The sequence below is a fragment of the Orycteropus afer genome, unplaced genomic scaffold (assembly GCF_000298275.1).
Source record: "Orycteropus afer afer isolate SDZICR_OR568_19922 unplaced genomic scaffold, OryAfe1.0 scaffold00048, whole genome shotgun sequence".
In the NCBI taxonomy this organism is placed as follows: domain Eukaryota; kingdom Metazoa; phylum Chordata; class Mammalia; order Tubulidentata; family Orycteropodidae; genus Orycteropus; species Orycteropus afer.
Window position 1 is genome coordinate 7,663,622 of NW_006921635.1, and position 21,992 is coordinate 7,685,613.

The window sequence follows — 21,992 nt, forward strand, 5'->3', positions numbered from 1 at the left end:
AGGAGCGGCTGGTGGGTTTGAACTGCCAGGTCCTATCCCCGGCCCTAGGCAACTGTTCATCTCTATATTCTGTCTCTCTGGACCTGCCTATCCTGGACCTTTCTTTTAAATGGAGTCATGCAGTCTGCAGTCTTTTGTGACTGACGGCACTGTGCAACCTGGTTGGGTCTCATGGTACACAGATGTCCTGGGGCTAAGTGGCCAAGAGCCTGGACTCCAGAGCCACCCTACCCAAGCATGGCAGGCCCCGCCACGTCTAGCTGCAACACCTCGTGCCAGTGACATCAGCCTTCTGGCCCCAGTGTCCTCATCTGCAGAATGGGAATATCAACAGGATTCCAGCCCAAAGGCCATGGAGATGAAGAGTGAGCATAAGGGTTCAGGTGGAATGGGGGCACGTGGGAAGCTCTCGTAATCACCACCAGTGCTCACGGTTTTCCTGGTGTTGCCGTAGACTCACCAGGTTTATAGTGTCATCCTCAGTGGGGAGGACTCAGGAAAGAACTGGGTGGAGGAAACCCTGGTGGTGCAATGATTAGGCACCAAGCTGCTAACCAAAAGATTGGAGATTCACACCCACCCAGTGGCTGTGCAGGAGAAAAGACCTGGTGATGGGCTCCTGTAAAGATGACAGCCTAGAAAACCCCACAGGGGCGTTCTGCTCCCTCACCTTGGCCTGCTCCAGGTCGAGAGCAGACTTGATGGCACCTGACAACAACAGAGCTCGCTGGGCAGTACGAATGGTTAACATGCTCGGCCGCTGATGGAAAGGCTGGAGGTTCAAGTCCACAGACAGGCCTCAGAAGAAAGGCCTGGAGATCTCCTTCCAGAAAATCAGCTGCAGAAAACCCTATGGAGCCCAGTTCCACCCTGAGACACACAGGGGCACCGTGAGTGGGGAACTGATGTGACAGCAAAGGGTTGGGTTTTAGGTGTCAGGCGCTGGCCGGCACTGGGGAGCAACAGTGGCTGCAGGAAGCCTTCCCCCTACTCCTGGGTTGCAGAAAGTACCATCTGGTCTGTGGAGAGGAGTGGGCTGTGTCCCCATGGCTCTTCTGTACCTGTAAGGAGGAACCGCTCCACCTCTGGTCCTCAACCGCAGTGTGACCTTGGGTAAGTCATCTGGCCCACTCTGAGCCTGTTTCCTCATCTGTCAAATGGGGTCATTGTGCGACTCCAATGCAACGACGAGGTGGCCAGCACAAGGCAGGTATTCCCACATCGGGCTCTGAAGCACCGGGAGGCTGCCGGGTGGGCATGGGGCTCTAACAACCAGACATGTGGCCAATGAAAGGCGTGCTTTGTTCTCCACCACGCTTTTTCCCAGAAGGGCCAGGTGCAGGGAACTTTTTCTTTCCTTTTATTTTTTTAACTTTAATTTTAAAATCTCTTTCTGACTGCCAGCAGAGCTGCTGCATTTTTTTTCCACGCAGATATAAAAATGCATCTGGACTCCGCGCCGGAATGGCCCATTCAGAGCTTTAAAACACATGCGTTCTCAGCTGGCGAGGCAGGGAAGCGGCCCAATGGGGGAGCCCGGGCTTTTAAGATGGGGGAGAGGAACTGGCAGGGCGTCTGGCATGGCAGGGATTCCATCCTGGTGCCGGGGTCCCTGAGGAGCTGTGGTCCCGGGGATACGGGTGGGGTAGGGGCAACCAGAAGGCTGCATCTGGTGCGTGCCGAACCCAAGTTTAGCAAAAGGGAATGACAGGCGCTGATAGCTAGGCCCAGGCAAGTGCCTCAACCTACGTCTCTGAGCTGATGTCAGATTCTGATTCTCTTCTTGCCTGTGGAAGCCAGTCCTCCCGCCTGGTGCTGCAGAAAGCCCGGGCAGTTCGCTGACGGGCGTCGTCGAGAATCCTCTGGGGAAGGCTGCCACTGAGATGGCCCCGACTTGTGGGGACTCCGTGTGCACCAGACGCACTGTCTAGTCCTGCGCCTCACAATCGCCCGCACGTCCACTGCTGTGGCGGCGGCGCCCGTCCATCTCCCCGAGGGCTGCCCTGGCTCTCGTGGGGCCCTCCTGATGATGCGGCCAAGCAAGCGGGTCGGGCAACGTTCTGCTGTGATTTGTAGAGTTCTCACTGCCTAATTTCTGGAAGGAGATCACCAAGCCTTTCTTCCTAGTCTGTCTCAGTCTGGAGGCTCTGCTGGAACCTGTCCACATGGGTGACCTTGCTAGTATTCGAAACACCAATGGCATAACCTGCAGCATCGTAGCGACATGTAAACCACCCCAGGGTGACAAACCGACAGATGTGTGGGGGCCTCTGATGTTACCCCATGAAAGCTCTTACCTTCTCGCTCTGGGCTCCTTCAGCACAACAGTTAGGGCTGCGAGCCCTGGAGCAGGGCTACCCGGATTCAAATCCCAGTCCCCCCACTTGCTAGCTGTGTGATTTTGGACCCCCTCCCCACTTTTAGGATCCTGTTGTGGATGAGAGGGGCAGCAACAAATATCGCTGGGGGCACTTGGTGAAGTGCGCAGCCTGACACTGAGAACCGTGCCTGCACGTGCTCAGTCTCACTGAACAGTGGCTGTTGTTGTTATTACATGCGTCCTTGACTTCCCATCTTCACGCGAGAGCTCGGGAACAATGGTAGGTAGGACACAAAAGAGCATTTGTATTCCAATTGAGAGCATAGTCTATGGTTCTCCAAAAATAGCAGAATTAGCCCTCTGGGTTCGAGTCCCCACAGGTGAAGAGGATGTCAGGCTGCGTTCCGAGCGCTCGCTGCCTTGGTGGCTAGAATACGGTGGCCTCAAACTGTCACAGGCAGCGTGAGAACAACGATTCGCAGCTAAAATTGGCCTTGGAAAATCCAGTGTAATTACGTTTCATTAAAAGAGTGTAATGAGAACTTGTTACATTTGAGGCATCCTGGGAGGTGCTCAGCAGACAGAGAGGGGAAAAACACAGTCCCCAGGCTCAAGGGGCTTTCGGGCTGGTGCAAGGAAGACACCGAGGGCCAGGGATGCTTGAGGCAGTACGCAGAGGGACAGCGCAGCACCAGGCCTCAGCCCCAGGTCCACCAGAAGCTCAATCCTGGTCTCTGGCACACATGACTCTGGAAACCCACCCTCGCCTTCTCTCCAGGAAGAGTTTCTAACCTTAGCTCCAGGCTCGGTACGCCTCTGCCAACAGCCCGGCGGCCTGGTCCCTCTCGGTGTGGCTAGTGCTTAGCTCTGGCGTCTCGACACAGGAAGTGGAGAGCATCACTTGTGGTCCTTGGCTCCTTCCCAAATCCGACACAGGGCCTTCTTACTGTGGATGGTGGATCTCCTGGGTTTCCCAGAAACCCGTGCAAACGACCTCAACTACTCTCCCAAACAGCCATTACTCTCCAGTTCCCGGGAAGGGAGGATCACAGCACTGGCCGAGACTTGTATGCAGGTTAATTTCTTTCTTCCTTTTCCTTTCAGCCTCCATACAGTCCATCTCCAGGCCTTTGTACCTTCTGTCCAGATGACTCAGCTGGCGGCTCAGGGAAGGCTTTGCTGTCCTCGCCCAGATGGCCTGTACCTGTGGCCTTCATCCCGACCTCTGCGCCTTCCGTGTGCCAACTTGCCAATGAGCCTCAGACCGAAAGTGCTCATCTTTATCACCCAAAGCAGGGTGTGCCCAGCAAACACATAGCACACAGGGCAGTCTCCCTCACTGGGGGTCTTGTCATCATGTGTCTCCAGGCTGGGGATGAGGCTGGCCTGGGCTGCAGGTGGAGGGTGGGCCTGGATGGCCTGTCTGGTTCCCTCTAGACTCTATTTGCTCAGATCAGGAAGCTGGCAGGGACTGAGAGCATGGCACCTCACTATCCATACACGGAGGGGACAGCACCTGGTACAGCAGCCTTGGGCCTGGCTCCTGACGTGGGTGGGAGCAGGGACCTGTGGCACCAGGGCTGTAGATGTAATGTCCAATGGCCTAGTGGTCATTGCAGAGCCTGAAGCTCCAGGGTGGGCTGGAAGTGAGGAGGAGATGACAAAAGAGAAGGTGTCTCTGCCGTTTTGGAGCCTACCATTCCAGCTATGGGACTAAACTGACTCTCCGACCTCCCTGGAAGGGTAATGTTGCCGTCTAGTCAGCCCAACTGATGACGACCCCCTGGCCAACACAATGAAATGCTGCCTTGTTCTGGGGTACCCCTGTGACAGGCTGCGGATCAAACTACTGTGATTCCTGGGATTTCCTTGGCGGATTTTTGGAAGTGGCTCGCCAGGCCTTTCTTCCTACTGCATCTCAGTCTGGAAATGCCATCGACACCTGTTCAGCGTCAAACCAACAGGTAAGCGTCCACTGACAGACGGGTGGTGGCTATACTTGGGGTGTGCTGGCTGGGAACTGAACCAGAGTCTCTGCACAGAAGACGAGAACTCCGAACCCCCACCGCCCCCAATCCAACTGACTACTCCATAAATCTCTCTTTGTTGAACTATCTTTGTCTGGACCATCTAGGGGCAGGTTCTATTTCTGGCCCAAAGCCCCTGTCTCGATAGGGCAGATGGACTTGCTGCAGTGCTATGGCCCTGCCGAGACACTGTGAGGCCCTGAAGAGCACTCAACGGGTCTGGCTGGAGCCCACAGTCCACCACTAGGTGGCATCTGGCTCGGCTGGCCACACCTCCTTGATGCCCTCTGACCCCAGCTGCCAACGGCTGTTACCAGGAGCTCTGGCCTCTGGCTGCCTTTTCCACATCCCCCCAGAAGGAAACCTGGTAACATGTCAGGGGACGATGGTGCGGGTGATGGTGGCAGGGCTGGTGGCCATCTTCAGGAGCAGAGAAGACACGGGGAGTCTGCCAGCTGAGCTCTAGCTCAACATCTCCAGGGCTCTCCCTGGTAATGGCCTCCTCTTTCTGGCACCGAAAGCCCACTGGTGCCCTCAGCAGAGCGCCCATCCCACAGGGCCGCGTGCCCAGGGCAGCACTGAGGATGGGAGCCTGGTTCTGGGTTCTGCGTGTCAGCATGCTCTCGGCCCCGCTGTTCCTGGGGGTGGCCGGGAAGGAGCTGCCTCCTCCGAGTTTCCGGCTGTGCCTGCCATGGATGCTCAGTCCACTTGAACGTGGGAAACACAGCCTGTCCCAATCTCTTCAAGCCCCCAGTCTCTCCAAGCCTGGAAGGAAGCCTGGTCCAGGCTGGCCAAGGATGACCAAGTATGGCCTGGAGCAGCACCGCTGAACCAAGAGGACAGGAGCCCGGGCCCCACTGAGGGCCTGGGTCTTTGTGTCTGTGCTGAGGTGGCTGAACACAGGGCACCGTGATTCCTGAGACAATGGTCTGTGCCCTGGATGGCGATATGAGAATGAGAGCAAGGGTTCTGGGTCGTGTCCCCACGGTTGAGAAGCCTCGTGCTTGGAAGAGTAGCTTCTCCTGTTCTCTGTCCTCACGCTCTCAGAGTCCCTGCAGCAGGCCCTCAGCAGAGCTGGTCAGCTGCTCTGGCCAACACAGGCTAAGCTGCTCGGACAGGCCAAGAGCTGGGCATCAGACTGCATCCTCCTGGGGGCCCTCCCTGCGCTCCGGGGTCCACTCTGAGAAGGGACTCTGTGGAGCTGAGGTGGGCTTCTAGAGAAGCATTTGGGGGCCCGTTCGGGGCTGCGGTGTCAAAACTTCTCAATAACTCTTCCTGCCCTCATTCATTCACTAGCTCACTCACTCGCCTCCATCCTTCACTTCAGCATCCCTGAAGAACCTCCCGGAGGCAGACACTAAACTAGAGGATACGGAGGTGAGGCACCATCTCGACCTAAGTTTACAGAACCTCTGGGAGAGGTGGAACCGCCATGGGTATGAGACACATGAGCCCAGGATGCTGAGGGTCAGATGCAATGAGGTGACAAAGTGGGTGGCCTAGGGAGGTTTTTGGCTCCAGAGGTGGGTGCAGGCCCTGCCCTGTCCTAGCACATGGCCTGGTGAGTCACGTTTCTGAGTCTCTGCAGCATGGAGGCACTCTGCCCTCATGGGGCTGCCGGGAGGATGGCGATTCTCTAACCCGGTTCCTCGCACGTGGTGAGGGCCGATGCCGGCTGCCTGCTCTTGCTGCCATTGGTAGTGTCATCATTCTCTGTGTTTACTAATGCAGCAGGAAGGGAGACAGGTTATCCAACTGGTGGGGATTCAGCTTTCCTCTGGAAGTCATACTGCCTGCCTGAGAAATCAGAAATGAGGATGGTGGATCCCAGGTGCTCACGGCAGCGAAGACGCATCCCCTTCTCTCATCTCGGAGAGGCTGGGCAGGCTGCCGCCCACAGAGGCTTGGCCGACTGTGATAAGCAGATGCTGCTAGCTCTGGGTGGGGAGGAGGTGCACTGAACATCTGAGGGCACGGCTTGTCCTCACCCAGGCTCTCGGCCCCCACACACCAGCTGAGCCTGATTCCTCACCTCAAAATGCAAGGTCCAGCATCAAAACACGTCTCCATTTACTGCTGAGCACTGATGAGAAGAACAGGGCAAAACCCCTTGACCCAGTACAGGTGCCTCTGAACAGCAAAGCGGACGGACCTCACTTTCTGCACTAGCTTCCAGTTAACGCTCTGGAGGCAAGATGACGACTCCTTTACTCCAGCTGCTGGGCCAGGCGTACACTCTGCAGCCTCCACCGCTTGGCGTTCTGACTGGGCAAGCACTTTACTGTTCCATTGAGAGGCGTCTTGGTGGTGTGACGGGTAAGCGCTTAGCTGCTAATCGAAAGATTGGTAGTTCAAACCCACTGGGGGCTCCGCAGGAGACAAGAGCTGGTGATCTACCTCCAGAAAGATCATAGGCGAGGAGGCCTGACGGGGCATTCTGCTCTGTGCCACAGTGCCTTTGAGCTGGAATCAACGACAGCCCCAATAACGACAACAACGTTCACTGAAACTTCACAACCATGCCCAGGATAGCGTCACTATCTCCTGGGGTCAGGGATGTCAAGTCCCTTTATTCATGGTCACACAGATCCACAACCACAGGCCACACTGTTGACCACTGAATGGCAGTGCTTCTTCTCCCCAATACACGGTCCAGGGATAACATGCTTTCGGCTTTCTCATCTCCACAGGGCAATGCCCCCTCCAGGTGTGGCTGCATCCCCATGGTACATCCCCGTGGCAACTGGCTCCTCCTTGTTCCCTGCACTCACGCGAGCAATTGTGGGCTGATGGTGACCGTTTCTGGTGTGGTGTTCTCAGCACCCAACCAGGAGGACACCGGACTGTACCTGCCCACAGGAAGCTGTGCCTGGCTCTTTCACTGCCAACAAGGTGTGCTGGTGGTACAACGGTTAAGCCTTTGGTTGCTAACTGAAAGGCTGGTGGTTCAGACTGACCCAGTGGCTCTGTAGGAGGAAGACGTGGTGGTGACCTGCCGCCATAAATGTAACACCAAGAAAACCCCATGGAGCAGTTTTACCCTGTCTCACAGGGCTGTCCTGAGTCAGAATTGACTCAACAGCACCCAACGACGACAACACTCACTGTCAACCATGGGTTTGGGAACCGTGGCTGGGTTAGGTGACAGCCATAAAGCAAAGGCCATTGGTCCCAGCGCACACCCCTCACGGGGCCTGACGCAAGCCCATAGTCAACATTCACCAGCACTCCATCTGGGGTGGGCCTGGGCAGTGGGTGCACATCCCCACCTCTGCCCCCTCCCTCGGTCATGCAGAAAAGTGAGAAATGAGAAAGGATAAATTAACGAGTGCAACCCACAATTCCAGCCGCAGTTGTTTACTGCAGCGAGAACGGCTCTGCCTGCCAATGCTGACAGCCGCCGCATCTCGCATCTCCCGGCTGCTGGCTCCCCCCAAGTGTTTATTTAAGCCAACACATTGCTCTGCTAATTGGATAACATTCCATGTGAAAATAGACCTTTTAAAACAACAGCAGCGGCGGCAAATAAAAACAGCTGCAACTGCAAAAGTACAAAGGAATGGCAGGCGCGGGGAAGAGAAAACATTACAGGCGCCTGCGTGGGAACTGAAGTTCACATCATGGTTTCTGGGCTGCAAGTCCTTGCTCTGCCCTGCCGCCCTTCCCCGCCTCCTCCAGACCTGGCTCAGTCTGGGTGAGAGGAGGCTGCAGGTTCTACACAGAATCCCAGTGGCTCCTCATGGGCTCTCAGCCAATGGGGATGGTGTACCTGGCCAGGTGGGACGCTGCTGCCCCTGAGGAGGGTGGGAGGGCTGAGCAACAGTCAACTGCTGCCGTGTTGGCCCCACTCATGGGGACCCCCCCCAAGGAAAGGCAAACGTCTGACCCTCTGTCACCCCACAACTGCCTGCAGATCCGATCACTGAATCCATAGGGTTTTCTTAGGCTGATTTTCCAGAAGCTGCTCCCCGGGCCTTTCAACTTCCTAGTCTGTCTTAGTCTGGAAGTGCCACTGAAACAAGCCAGCCTCCGCTAGCACACGGGGGCTGTGGCTGTGTAGCGAGGAATCGAACCTGGGTATCCACGGAAGGCGAGAATCCCAGCCCTGAACTCCCACTGTCCTCACTGTGGCTGTGGGGGCTGCTAAAGGGTGCCCGCTCCTCTGTGGGGGGCTGGGAGATTTTCCCCTGGGCTTGTCCCCAAGATCTATCTGAAGGGACAAGCTCTTGGCCTACCTCCTCAACACCTATGATTGGTGAGTGCTTTGAGTGAAAAATAGGGCTGGGGGTGGTGGGAGAGGATGGGGACACATTGCTTGGCACACAGCTGACGTTCAATGTTAAGTAGATAAACGAAGAAAGGAAGGGAAGAATCCCTATGGGCTTTGGGATCAGAGTGTCCTGTGGGGGTCCCCAGCTCCGCCAAGCCCCAGCTTTTTAACTCTAGGCACATGACTTCATCCTTCTGAGCTTCAGTTTCCTCATCTGTCCCATGGCCTCCCACCACTGGGCCCCTCCCACCACCTGACTCCTCCCACTACCAGATCCCTCCTACCACTGACTCCTCCTACCAGCGGACCCCTCCCATCACTAGCTCTTCCCACCACCAGGCTCCTCAGAGCCCCGTGAGGATTAAAGCACACCTACAAACACACAGCCCTGTCCCTGCCAAAGGCAGGTTTCCAGAAATTGCTGTTTGTTTACCTGTCTCAATGTCTGCTATGTTTGTTTCCCTTTCAGAAACATCACAGCCCAAAGAGCCATGTCCTGTATGCTGCAGACAGCTGTGCCCACAAGGGCAGACCCAAGCTATCTGGGATGCCCTTCAAGCCCTTGATTTCCTCTCTTCTGAAACCTTCTCTAGTCTTCTTCCCTTACCAGCCGTGGCCCCTGTGTCTCCACGATGGGGGTGGCGGTGGAGTGGGTAAAAGGCTTTGAGAAATGCTGGCTCCTCACATCTGGTGCTTCAGGTAACATGGGCTCTTTCAGAGGGGCTGCCAGTTACTGCCCGGGACATCAGGCCTAATGGAAACATTCTGGGTGGGGAGGATGGGCCAGCTCATTGATCCTCCTCCCACACACCCAAGGCAGGGGCAGATGGACCCAGCCCTCCCCGTCTGCAGAGCTCCTGTCTGACTCAGCCGCTGTCAGGCTAGTCGAGACAGCGTGTGTCCAGGAACGTGTCACACAGGCTCTAGCCATGCTCCTCAGTTGCCTGGTTACTCTGAGCTTGGCCACAAGTGTGAGGAGCTCCTTGATGGGATTCTGCCAGTTTGGTGGTATGGGCTGGACCTGGAAGTGGCCGGCTGGATTACAGAGCCCCTGACGTGTGAGGTGGAACACACATCCTGTGAAGGCAGGTCAGAGGGCACAATGCTCTGGGCTTGGAGAGGACCAAAGCAGAGCCTGGAGTGTGGAAGGGATGCTCTGATGCTCTGAGGAACTGACTGGACCTGATTCTTCCATCCCCCACCAGCTGGTGAGATGGACTGGTTGGCACCCGGCAAAGAGCACCGTACAGGGACTCAAGATACCTGGGTTCAAGCCTCAGTGCCGGCCCCTCCCAGAAATCATTGCTCCACTGCTTTCCAGCTTCCAGGGACTGTAATTAGTTTTCACTCCCTGCCTGTCTCTCTGGGAGCCCTGCTATCTGCCCACTCCCTGTCATCTTTTCCTCCCTTCTTCTTCCTCCCCACCTGAGGACCGCACGTCTGCCCACCCCCCATAAAAACCCAGTGCTGCTGGGCTGACTGGGACTCAGCGACACCATGCGTTTGTTAGAGTAGAACCAAGCACTGTGCGGCTTTCGTGGCAGTAATCTTTACAGAAGCAGATCACCAGAACTTTCTTCCGTGGCACCACTTGGTGAGTCTGAACCACGAGCCTACAGGTAGCCTATAGGGAGCAGTCAAGTCCAAACCTTTTGTGCTGCCCAGGTTCCCTCCCTCCTCTAGACTCAGATTTCCTGGCTCGAGAAGTTGAGGATCCCCGATGCCAAAACCAGCAACTGACTGTCTTTGCTAAGGGCTCTAGGCCAAGGAATGGGATTAGAATCCTTGGCGAGTTCACATGGGTCAGGGTTAAATTAAACCCCGCGAATGGCTGTCGAAGGGGGCCCCCTCCCCAAAGTCCTTCACAAGAAGGATTGTCGGCTTAGGGCGAGCCTGCTAAGAAACTGGGAATCTCAGAGGCTCCCCCAACAGCCCTAGGGTTCTCCTCTTGCCTTCTACTGAGATGAGAAGAGTCCCGAGGCTTCCCCTGAACGTCTCCTGCGGGGTAGCTGGCCTCTTCACCGCACGCCCACCCAGTCTCGCGCTAGATTATTTACAATATTCAGAATTCTAGTCAGTGGAAGGCCGCGTGCACGGTCTGTGGGTCAGCACAGAGTGCTACCTGTCCCGCTCAGAAGACAATACGCTTCTTCAGGCTGTGGGAGGAGGAGAGGGAGCGACGGTGGCTCCCGGGAGATGAGAAGAGCACGGGGACCTCTGCAGGAGAGAAGAGCATGCTGGGCTCACACTTTATGGCAGACAGCGTGCTCGGTGGCAGTATGGGGGCGGGGAGCCACCACAGCAGCCGCAGCACCAGAAACAGCTCTGGAGCCAGGCCTGTCGGAGGTGAGGGGCTGTGGGTGAGTCCTCACTGTCCTTGGCTGACCCTTCTTCCGAGGCCAGAACGGATGGTGGCGGGGGGTGGAGGCAGGAGGGGCCCCTTCCATCAATCACCGTGCTGGACGCTGGGCTGACGGCTGGCCAGTCAGGCACTCGGCGTGCCCCTAATGACACACATTGCCTTCTCTACCTGAGACCCCACCTTTTGTTCTGTGGTCCCAAGTAGCAAGACTGTCCTTAGGACGACATAGGAGCCCGTGCCTGATGGAACCGTCCCCTAGGCAGCAACCGAGCCCTGGCAAGAGGCGCCTGGCCTCCAGTGGAGGAAGCTCTGAAGCCTCTCCTCGCTGCTCCCCACCTTCTTATTTTCAGATCATCACCATCGTAACCACTGCCACCATCCTCCTCCTCCTCTTGGTTAACAGGCAGAGCTCATAGCTGCCAGGCCTGGTTCTGAGAATATCGCCTCATACAAACCTCACAGCTCAGTGAAGAAAACCTGACTAGCATTTTATAAGGGGGAAAACTAAGGCAGCCAGAAGGTACATGACTGCCTGCGGTGGGACTCACACTGAGGCAGTCTGACGTCAGCATCTGTGTCCTCACCACTAGGCTACAGTGGTCCTTATCAGGAGATGTTTCCATAGGGCTGAGAGTCAGTGCCCCTCCGCTGCTGTCTCCTCACATCCTATGCAGGAACCCTAGCTGTAAAAGATGACAATGGTTCTACATCCTCACTGCCTATCCCCACAGGACCCTGGGCTCAGGGGAACCCAGTGGGGAAAATGCAACCCCACATGCCCTTCTCTCTGTCTGTGGACACAGCACCTGCCTGCAGGTGTGAGTCCCAGACAGGGCTGGGGGAGGTGACAGGGACAGTGACGTGTCCTGGGCACTCACTGTATGCTAGGGCTGCAGTGTTTTTGCATGTCACCTAATTGAACCCTGGACAGTGGTCACTGTCATCATTGTTGCTTTACAAATGAAGAAACCAGGCCCAGAGCAGGGCAGTAGGAGCTGAATCACCCTCAGGAAGAGCCTGCGTTGCGTCCTGCACTGTGGCCCTGCACTGTCACCCTCTGAACCGACGTGGCTCTCTCCCCACCCCCCAGTTAGGTGTAGGGGCCGTGGGATGTGGGGACCCTGTGAGATGGGTGTAAAGCCACAGGACACGGGGACCTTCCTTGAAGGATGTAGGGTCTGTAGGATGTGGGGACCTCACAAGATGGGTGTAAGGCTGTGGGATGCAGGAACCCCCTCTTGGTGGATGTAGGGGCTGTAGGAGGTGGGGACCCTGCAAGATGGATGTAAAGCCAATGGGATGTGGGGACCTCCCTTGATGGATGTGGGGGCCACTGGACACCCCCATGTTGGGTGTGAGCCCATGACCAGCTGCATGTGGGGTACTGCCCTTGTTGCTGATGGGAGGTGAGGGGAAGGCTGTCAATGAGAGGGGAAGGAGCAGGTGCGCAGACAAACGTGGTTACATGTCAACAAAACAGGCACTTGAGCACAAGATGCTGCGAGCCCACGGAGGACAAAGGTAGCTGGCAGGCTCTCGTGCCTCCAGCAGTGGCATCCTCTCTGCCTGCGTATGTTCCCAGGGCCACGAAGGCCACAGCTGTGGCCCTGGGCTGCCACCCTGGGCCCCACACAGCTGACCCACCTACCAAGCCTCTGTGATGCAGCTCACTACAGACTATGGGGTGCAATTCTAAGAAACACTGTCTGCTTTTCTGAAAGATGCCTCGTCAGAGGTGGCGGGGAGCCGGGCCACATTAAGTCCTACCTGCAGCCTTATTTCACCTGAGGACAAATGAGGGAATGGCTGCCATGTCACAGAGCTCATTGAGAGATGCTCCCGATGACAGTCCCCGGCCAGTGCTCCCTAGGCCTCTGACCTGGAACCCCGTGCCACCATGGGAGCAGCCACAGGACGGCTGGAGCTCAGTGCCCACGGTTGGCGCCCCCGGGTCTATGGGGCTGGGTTAGGACCCACTGCAAGAATGAAGCCCGACAGGGAGGGAGTAGAAGAGGGTCCTTATATCGTGGGAATTGCAGTCACAGTCACGCAACAAAATACGTAGAACAGCTGAATGGAAAACCAGTCTGCTCTGTAAGCGTTCCCTCAAGTCACAATAAAATGTTATTTAATAATAATAATAATAAAAAAAATAATAAAAGAACAAAGCCCCGTTGTGCTGCATCCGCCCAAGCACAGAGACACTGCCTTGCTGCAAAAATAAAGGTGCCAGGAGGAACCCTGGTTCCTTCATGCACTTATGCTGGTACACGTGGCACCTGCTGGACAGTCCTCACAGGTGGCCAGCTCAAATCATAACGCTGAGCCACGGGCAGGGAGGGTGTGGGCAGGGAGGTGTGTCCCCAGGGGCTGGCTCTGGGCGACTTGTGACCTCTCTCTCAGTCTGTCCCTCATACACACAGCACTTCCGCTCTCTCCAGAGTTCCTCTTTGATGTGGAGAAGCCCAGGAAACGCTTCCCCCGTTTGATGCCCAGATTCCCAGCGATGTGAAACTGGGCGGGGAATATAGATACAGTGCCTCCCGCCAAACCACACAGCCAGGCTCTTTCCCTCTAGGGATACAGGGTCAGGGGAGAAAAGAGAAGCGGGCCGGCATGTGGTGGCAGTGACGCTCCCTCAGTCCAGAGCCCCTACTTCCTCCCACAAGACCAGTGAGGGCTGCCTCTGAAGGAAGGCCCCGTGGCCAGGCCACCACCTCACCTTTGCATCCTGCTTGGTGACAAAGTCGACGAAGCCAAACCCTCTGTGCGCACCTGTTCCAGTCATCTTCTTAGGCAGGCGCACGGTCTTCAGCTCCCCAAAGGTGCTACGACAAAAGGGAAAACACGGAGTTTAAGAACTGAGGTCCGCTGGGGGTGGTAGGACTGACTCTTACATGGGAGGTTCTGGGTTACAGAGATGTGTACTCAGGCACATATGCACACATTCCCCCCACATGCCTCTGTATATGCATGCCACACATGCCCATGTACACACACACAGGCCCACAGGCAGCACACACACACATATATGCATACATGAATGCATACATACACATGCATGCACCACACATGCCCACAGGTGGCACACGCATGCACACACACACGTGGGTGCATGTACACACACACACACACTCACTCACACCAGCTCCCCATGGGCACATGCTTACAGTATATACAGCCTTCTCCCAGGCCCCAGCTAGCCACCATGCTGCATGGGGAGGGAGGGAGGACTGACTGGGTCAGAGATGCTGATGGAATTTTCTCTTCTACCCCAACAAGCTGGCTTTCCCACTGACCTAAATGCCTCTCCATCCCCGTGGTGGCAATACTTAGCTAGGGGGACTGAATGTTACATATGTGTGGCCAGGCCAAGGAGGGCTGCTCGTGTGCCGCTGGGGTCTGGATGCGGGCTGCCAGGGGCCTCCTGACATCCCACCCTGCTTTCACATCTGAGAGGTCCTATGCTGGGCAAGAGGACGGAGCCCTCTCCCCTGGACCTGCGCCCAAGACATCGCTCCAGGGCTCAGTATGTGCACAGGTGACAGGGCTCCTCCCTATGAGCCCTGCCTCCTCTCCTCTCAGCACTCTCTCGGCTGTCTGCTAAGCCCAAGTGAGGCAAAGCCCCTGAGAAGACAATGGCTGGGTTCTTCCGGCAGGGATCAGGCAAGTAAACATGCCTCAGGCTACCCCCAGCCCCTCCTCTCCTTGGGGGAAATCTCTGAGAAATTCTAGGACAAAAGGCCCATGCTTTCTCCGGGTCTCTCCCTTTCCTACCTTCCTCCCTCCCAACTCCTTCTTAATGTCCATTTATCAAACATATACACACAAACTGCTGCCGATAAATATTTAATGTGCCTGCATCTGAAGAAAGGTGTTATTTTACTTGAAAATCTACACACACTCATGGGCACCTGGGTGCACATGCATGCACACATCGGCCTAGGAAGCTTCAGGCCAAAGACCGACAGGGTAAGAAACACAGTTCAGGCCGTCAACTCCCGTGAAACGATATAAGCTAAATCCAGGGGTTAGCCTGCAGCCCTGCCAGCATGACGAGGCATCTGCCAGCCCAATTTCTGAAGGCAGGCCAGTGTGCAAATGCGGCATGATGAAGCCTCTGAATGAATCCGCACGTCCCCTCGCCGCGCTCCCTGGCAGCTCTGCTCCCCCTCCTGGCGCTCTCAGCCGCGGAAGGAGGCAAGCAGACCCAGCCAGCCAGGGCCCAGGCCAGCTTCCTAGGGAGGCCGGCAGCCGGCAGGGCGCCCTGTCAGTTTTCCCAGTTTCCTGGGCCCCACAGTGAGCAGGAGCAGGCTCAGGGCTGATTTGGAAGAGCTGGGGCGGGGCAGGGCAGGTTGGGGCCATGGAGGCGTGAGACTGGAGAGATGAGCTGAGCCCTCAAACGCAAACCCAGCTTCATTCTGCCATCTAAAGGCCGGCGTGGCCCACGACAAGTGAGCTGTCTCTTGCTTTCACGTGAGCCCTGGAGGGCAGGGAGGGAGCTGAGTTTTCTTGCAGGCGTGTTCAAAACAGAGCCCCCTGGGCTCTAAGTTCTGACAGCTGCTGGGGCAACAGGGACAGTGCATCTGGTAGCTGCGAAGACCCGAGATGGGAGGCATTCCGCCCTGGTATGAGGACACTGGAACCCCTGGGTGGCGCACAGGGTTAACATACTCAGCTGCTAACCAACAAGCTGGTGATCTGACTCTGCCCAGAGGCACTCCTGGGAGCCCTGGCGGCGCACTGCCTAAGGCACTTGGCTGCTAACCGGAAGGCTGGTGGTTCAAACCCACCAGCCACTCCTCGGAAGGAAGGTTGGGCAATCTACTTCCGTAGTGATACTGCCTCGGAAACCCAGGGAGGGGTGGCTATGAGTCAGATCTGACTCCACTGGCAGTGGGTTTGGTTTTCTTTTCTTTTTTTTTTTTTTAGAGGCACCACAGAAGAAAGGCCTGACAATCTACATCTGAAAAGTCAGCCATTAAAAACCCCCCAGATTGCAGCTCTGCAGTGACACCTTGGGGTTGCCAGGAGTTGGAGCCAACTCCACAGCAAGTTTTCTTTATGAGAAGTTTGCAAAGAGCAGGGGTCACGGTGCATACCTACTGTGTGCCTGGATTGTGCCAGGTGCTTTGCAGACATGGTCACAGTCACCCCTGGGCGTGCTGGTCTCCTGACCTGGCTCACCGCCCCCCTAGCCCCCACTGACTGTGGAACCACATCTTTTCACCCCTCCTGCTGGGTGTGCAGCGAGTCAAGGGCCTGGCTGACAGGGAAGCCTGAAAATATTTCTAACTACCCACAAGGAAACAAGTGGCCTGGAAGACGTGACCATCGGTACATTCTGCTCACATTCAAAGGGTGTGAAGAGGGCAGGTGAACCCGTGCATGGAGGAAACAGACAGCATCCACGTGACTCATCCCCACCCCCATCTCACAGACGAAGAAACTGAGGCGTGGGGGACAGTGGTTCTTGTCACTAGGTGGCATGGCTAGAATCTGAATTCAGGCATGTCTGCTAAGCCTGACTTTCTCTTTCTGCCACAGTTTTCGCCTCCCTTCCATCATCTGGTTCGATTCTAGTCCGTCCACAAGCTAAGGGCTCTCTCTCTCTCTCTGAGGCCTGGCCGGGTCCAGGGGTGAAGCAGGAAGCTATTGGTGAGGATGGATGCAATGCATTAGGCGGACATTTGGGGGTCAGGGACTTGCCCAAGATCACTGAGCTGGGGGACAGTCTGAGTCCCTGGTCCTTCTGTCCCTGTGTGTTCAAGCCCCTTGTTTCTGCCCACAGGGGCTACATGTCTCCTCCTCTCCCTTGATGGTCTCCACTGATCCCAACCCAGGTTTCTTTACAGTCCTGTTTCATTTCTGGTCAGCCAGCCTTTGTGTGTGTGTGTGTGCACATGCTACAGAGAGAGAGAAAGAGAGGGAGAGGGAGAGAGGAGCAGAGAGAGAGAGAGAGATGCTGAGGCCTCCCTCCCTGCAGCCCACTGCGAACGGGATGCTCTGTGCATGGCAAGCAGCTCAGGGTCCGGAGGAAGGCGAGGAAAATAATTAAAAGGTGGAGAAAAAGGCTGCTGAGCAGAGGGGGGCCATGCCTACGTGGTCTGCAGAAGTGGCATTTGAGAGTTCGGCAGGGGGAGCTGTGACAGAAGGCACACCGGATCTGTGAGGGATCGGGAAGCTGGGCTCCTGTCCCAGGTAGCTCTGGGGTCCTGGGGGGTGCCCCCACAGCCTCAGTCTGGGGTTTCGAGACAGACATCTGCATGGTGAACTGGATACTCTGTCCAAAAACCTCTGTCACTTCGGAAGTCCCATCAGTCTGTGGAGGGCCAGGGAAGCGATCTGATGAGCCCGTTTTCCTTCCCGAGGGAGCTGAGGCTTAAGGAGCAGCTGGGAAGATTAGGTGTAGCTCTCAGAAGGAATTGCCTGACGTTTGTGAAGGAAATGAATGGCCATACACCATGGCTCCCCATGACCAAGCGCCTACCATTGGCTGTTGTTGTCAGTTGCCACTGAGTCAATTTCAACCCATGTACAACTACTCCATTGAGTTGTCAAGGCTATGACCTTTCAGACATAGATGGCCAGGCCTGTCTTCTGACATGCCTCTGGGTGGGTTTGAACCACCAACCTTCCAGTTAGCAGTCCAGTGCTTAACCATTTACACTACTCAGGGAATGTGCTATTGTTGGGCGCCACTGAGTCAATTTTAACTCATGATGTCCCCATGGGACAGAGAAGAACTGCCCCATAGGATTTCCTGGGCTGTAATCTTTACAGATGTTGACTGCCAGATATTTCTCCCATGGAGCTACTGGGAGGGTTTGAACAACCAACCTTTCGGTAAGCAGCCAAGCACTTAAACATTATACCACCAGGGCTCTTACCATGACAGGCTAGACTTTTTAAATGTGTTACTTCCAGATGTCACAATGACGAGGGACCACAGTGTCCCCAACTCCATTTTACAGATGAGAAAACTGAGGGCCAGAGCGGCTGTGATCAGCCCCCGCCCTGGAGCGCCTGGACACAAACGCTGGGGTGGGCTGTCTTTTCCACATCGCTTCTCCTGACCCAGAATGCTGCTGGGCCCTTGAATGGCTCTGGTGGCTTTTATGACTGTGTAGCATAATATAAGGCCAACACTAACGATCTCAGGGAGATATCGAAGGAGAATTAAAAAGAAAAAAAAAGGTTGGGGAAAATCGATAAAGTACCTTTAGCTCCTTGGAGATAAGCGATATATAAACACCAGCCATTACTAAGGGTCTTATCTGACAGCGAGGGCACTGGCGCCATTGCTGTAAGTGGTTTGGGGAGGACGTTCTAGGAAACCTGCCCTCCAGGAGCACGGACCACCAGCTGCCACAGGGGGCAGGGCCACCGGGAGTGGGGAGGGAGGCAAGGCACAGGGCACCCAAGGCCTCCCCCAGCACCCAGACTCCCAGACTCCATGCTGAGGGGGGGGAGCCACGCATGCTCCCCACTGTGTAGATAATAGAAACCACAAAATAGCAATTACTGTATCTGAAGCTGTGAATAAAGAGGACATACCCAGCTTTTAAACATGGCCCTCCTTCCCTCCCCCACCACGCTCACACTTTAGTAACAAACTCACACCTCACTTTTCCAATTATTTCATTCACCTCGGGTTCACCAATTACTCCCCAACGCCAGGCCCCACTCCCTCCGCCACGCTGCGCGTGACTGGTGATGCGACTGGTGGCGCGCTGTGCCTTCTGACAACTGGAGTTTGTTGTCACGTTTCTAATTTCTTTCAAGGTGTGCATGCGTGGGAGGGGCTGTGAGGGACAGAGGAGTGGGAGGGGGCACAGAGGTGTTGCTGGCGGCCAGCCAATGAGGCCTGGCCCCCAGGAACAAGTCGGGCTATGCAAATTGTGTTTGCACACAGGCCTGCAGGTAGGCTCTAGCTGGGGGGCCTGAGGCGGGAGGGCAGAATGTCCCCGAGGAACCTGACACATGGGATTGCGTCATCTGGCAGGACCAGCAGTGTGGCCTTGGCTAGCCACTACTTGGGGTTTTGGGCTCTGCTACTGCCAAGGTCCGGATCCCCCCTCTCCCCTGCCCCCCCGCCTCCCCCCTGCTTTCTGATGAAAGTGATGGAATCAAGGAAGAGAGAGGGGAGGGAGAGCTCGCTTCGGCGAGGCCCAGCTTGGCAGATCTGCTGCTGCTCTGGGGCCTGGGCTTTGGGGCTTAGCAGGCAGGCCCAGGAGGCTGGCCAACGCTCCAGCCTGCATGCGGACACCAAGGGGAGCCCAAGTCCCTCTGCTCCCCGGACACACATCCCTGTCACTGTCCTCTGTGGATCTGCTAGAGGAGCAGGAGTCACAGCAGAAATGCTGAGTCAGTGGGGGTAGGCTTGTTGGTGACTCCTCCCTACCTGCACTCAAGGCACTACTAAAGAAAAGGGAAAACCAAAAATATCTGTCACCCAGGGGACTGGAGCTAGACCGGCCGTGTGGTCGGAACAAGATGAAGCGGCGGTTTTATAAAATGAACTGCAGGCTTCTAGAGGTAAGGAAAAACGGCTAAAAGCCTGCTGGCATTACAAAGCCTTTCAAACATACCATCACTGCCACCCCAAACTACTACACACATCACGCATGGGCGTGACATCTCCATCCGCTCCCCAGCACTTAATTCAGTGTTCAAGAAAGCGCTGGGTGGGGCAAACACGCTTGGTTGCTCACTGAAAGGTTGGAAGTTTGAGTCCATCCAGGGGGGCCGGGGAAGAAAGACCTGAAATGACTTCTGAGAAATCAGCCACCAAAAATCCCACAGAGCACAGCTCCACCCTGACACACGTGGGGTTGCCACGAGGTGGAACTGACCCAATGGCAACTGGTTTGGTTTTATTCAGTGCCATGTGCCAGCAGCATGCTAGGTGCCTGGTGAACATGATTGCACGACAGCCTCACGACCCAGGCACTAATGATCATTCCCATTTTACAGAGGCTGGAACTGAGGCTCCCAGAAGAGAAGTGATTTCTCCCAGGTCACTCAGCTAGTAGTCACCAGGGGTGAAGGGACTTGTCCAAGGTCCCACAGCTAAGACGCAGGCTACCTTGTTCTACCAACAAATGGCAAAGGGTTTCCCGTGTACCAGGTGCCAAAAGGGAGTTAGCAGTAGTCCCGACCCTCACTGGGAAGAGCAGCATGGGAGGTCTCCTGGTCTGCAGGTGGGCAGTGGGGCCCCCTCTGACACTAGAGACACGAGCACTCTAGGATAAAGCTACTTGTCTCAACCAATCAGAACTTAAGGTTTCTGATCCTGGCTCCCCGATCCCTTCATCCTAAAGAAGGGTCCACCAGTGGATCCATGACCCACGGAACAGGTTCCACCGGGTGAATGCATGTGCCTTGCCCAGAGTCCTGTTCCATGTTCCTCTTTCCTTCAGAGTTCCATGTGGCTGAGGGTCCCTGTTTAGACAAGGTGAGGGGACAGAGATGGGCTGACTGGACAGTGTTATGCATTGAATTATATGCCCCAAATCATGTGCTGTAATCCTAACCTACTTGAGGCTGTAATCCCATTTGGGAATAGGTTTTCTGTATTATGTTAATGAAGCCACCTCAGAGGGTGTGTCTTAAGCCAATCATTTTTGAAACACAAAATGAGCAGACGGGCCCTAAGAAGCAAGCACGGAGAAGGGAGGACAGATGTCACACAATGTAAGATCTCCAAGGAACCAAGAAACAGAAGCTGAAGAGAGACAGGCCCTTCTCCCAGAGCCAACAGAGGCAGAAAGCTGCCCCCAGGGCCGGTGCCTTGAATTCAGACTCTCAGTCTCTTCAAGGGCAAGAGAGTCGATTTCTGTTCGTCAAAGCCACCCACTGCGGCGTTTCTGCTACAGGAGCACTAGAGAACTAAGACAGACACCCAGACCCAAACCCGGCTCCTTATCTGCGGCAGGGGAGGGAGGCTTGGCCAAAGGAACTGTCACGGAAACCTCCCATTTTTGGTGGGATGTGTAAAAACCAAGGTTGTTAGTAAAGGCCGGCTCCAAGGCTGCCTTGCACAATCCTCTAACCTCACAAATGGGGAAACGAGGCTAACCTAATCTTGTGGATCTCAATGGTTACTACTGTCTCGAGTTTCCCCTGTATGCCCTAGTCATCGCCGCCTCCGTGGTGCATTGCAATGGGCACTACTGTCCTGAGTTTTGCTGTATGGTCTAGTCACCACCACTCTCACAATGGATTTTGAGTCTTAGTGTTTACTGAGTTTTACATGCTCGTGCCAGTTATCAGCACTTCCGTATTGCTTCTATGCTTAAAGTCTTTAATGGCTTTCATGCCCTGAGAAAAAAATCCACACCTCTTACCTGGAATTCAAGGTACCTGATCCGACCCTTGCTTTGCTCTCCAAACTTACTCTTGCACCCTGTCCCCTCCTCCTTTACTATGCCAAATCCATACTGGCTTTCCTCCTGTTCTCTGAATCCTCCAAACTTATGCCAGCTGGGACCCTACTTACCTAGATGTTCTCATCAACTCCCTGTCATTCGATTCTCAGCTCAAATGCTGCCTTCTCACAGAGACCCTTCATGGCCACCCTATTTAATGCTGCTTCCTCTACCTCACCACTCACTGTCATATACGATAAGCACAATCTGAAACAGTTTGTCTACTAATTTAGTTTTCCCTTCCTTTTGTTAGAAATATAAAACCCACTCTAAGAGATTAGGGTTCTTAGTCTCTGTTACATCTGTACAACCCAGGACTATGACTGCACACAGCAAATGCTCCATACATCCATTCAACACTTATTGGGTTCTCACAGGCTGTCAGGTCTTTTACACACATTATCTCATATACTAGACATGCACCGTGGTGGCAGTCATGGCTAGAGGCAGACATCCCAGCTCTGTGTCCCTTAAGGTGCTCTTTCACATATTGCAACTACAAGTTACAACATGGAGCCTCTGGCCCTCCAAGGGTCAACGGTCCTTCTGACACATTATCTCATATACTAGACATGCACCGTGG

At 55.3% G+C, this 21,992-nt stretch overlaps 1 protein-coding gene across 1 annotated transcript in view; it reads right to left on the reverse strand.

Moving 5' to 3' along the window:
• The window catches only part of RBM19 (RNA binding motif protein 19), a 130,950-nt gene that overhangs the window by 17,125 nt on the left and 91,833 nt on the right, over positions 1-21,992 (reverse strand). The window contains exon 21 of the mRNA XM_007938280.2: positions 13,702-13,807. Within this exon, the coding sequence (XP_007936471.2) occupies positions 13,702-13,807 (106 nt within the window). The remainder of the gene's footprint in view (positions 1-13,701; positions 13,808-21,992) is intronic.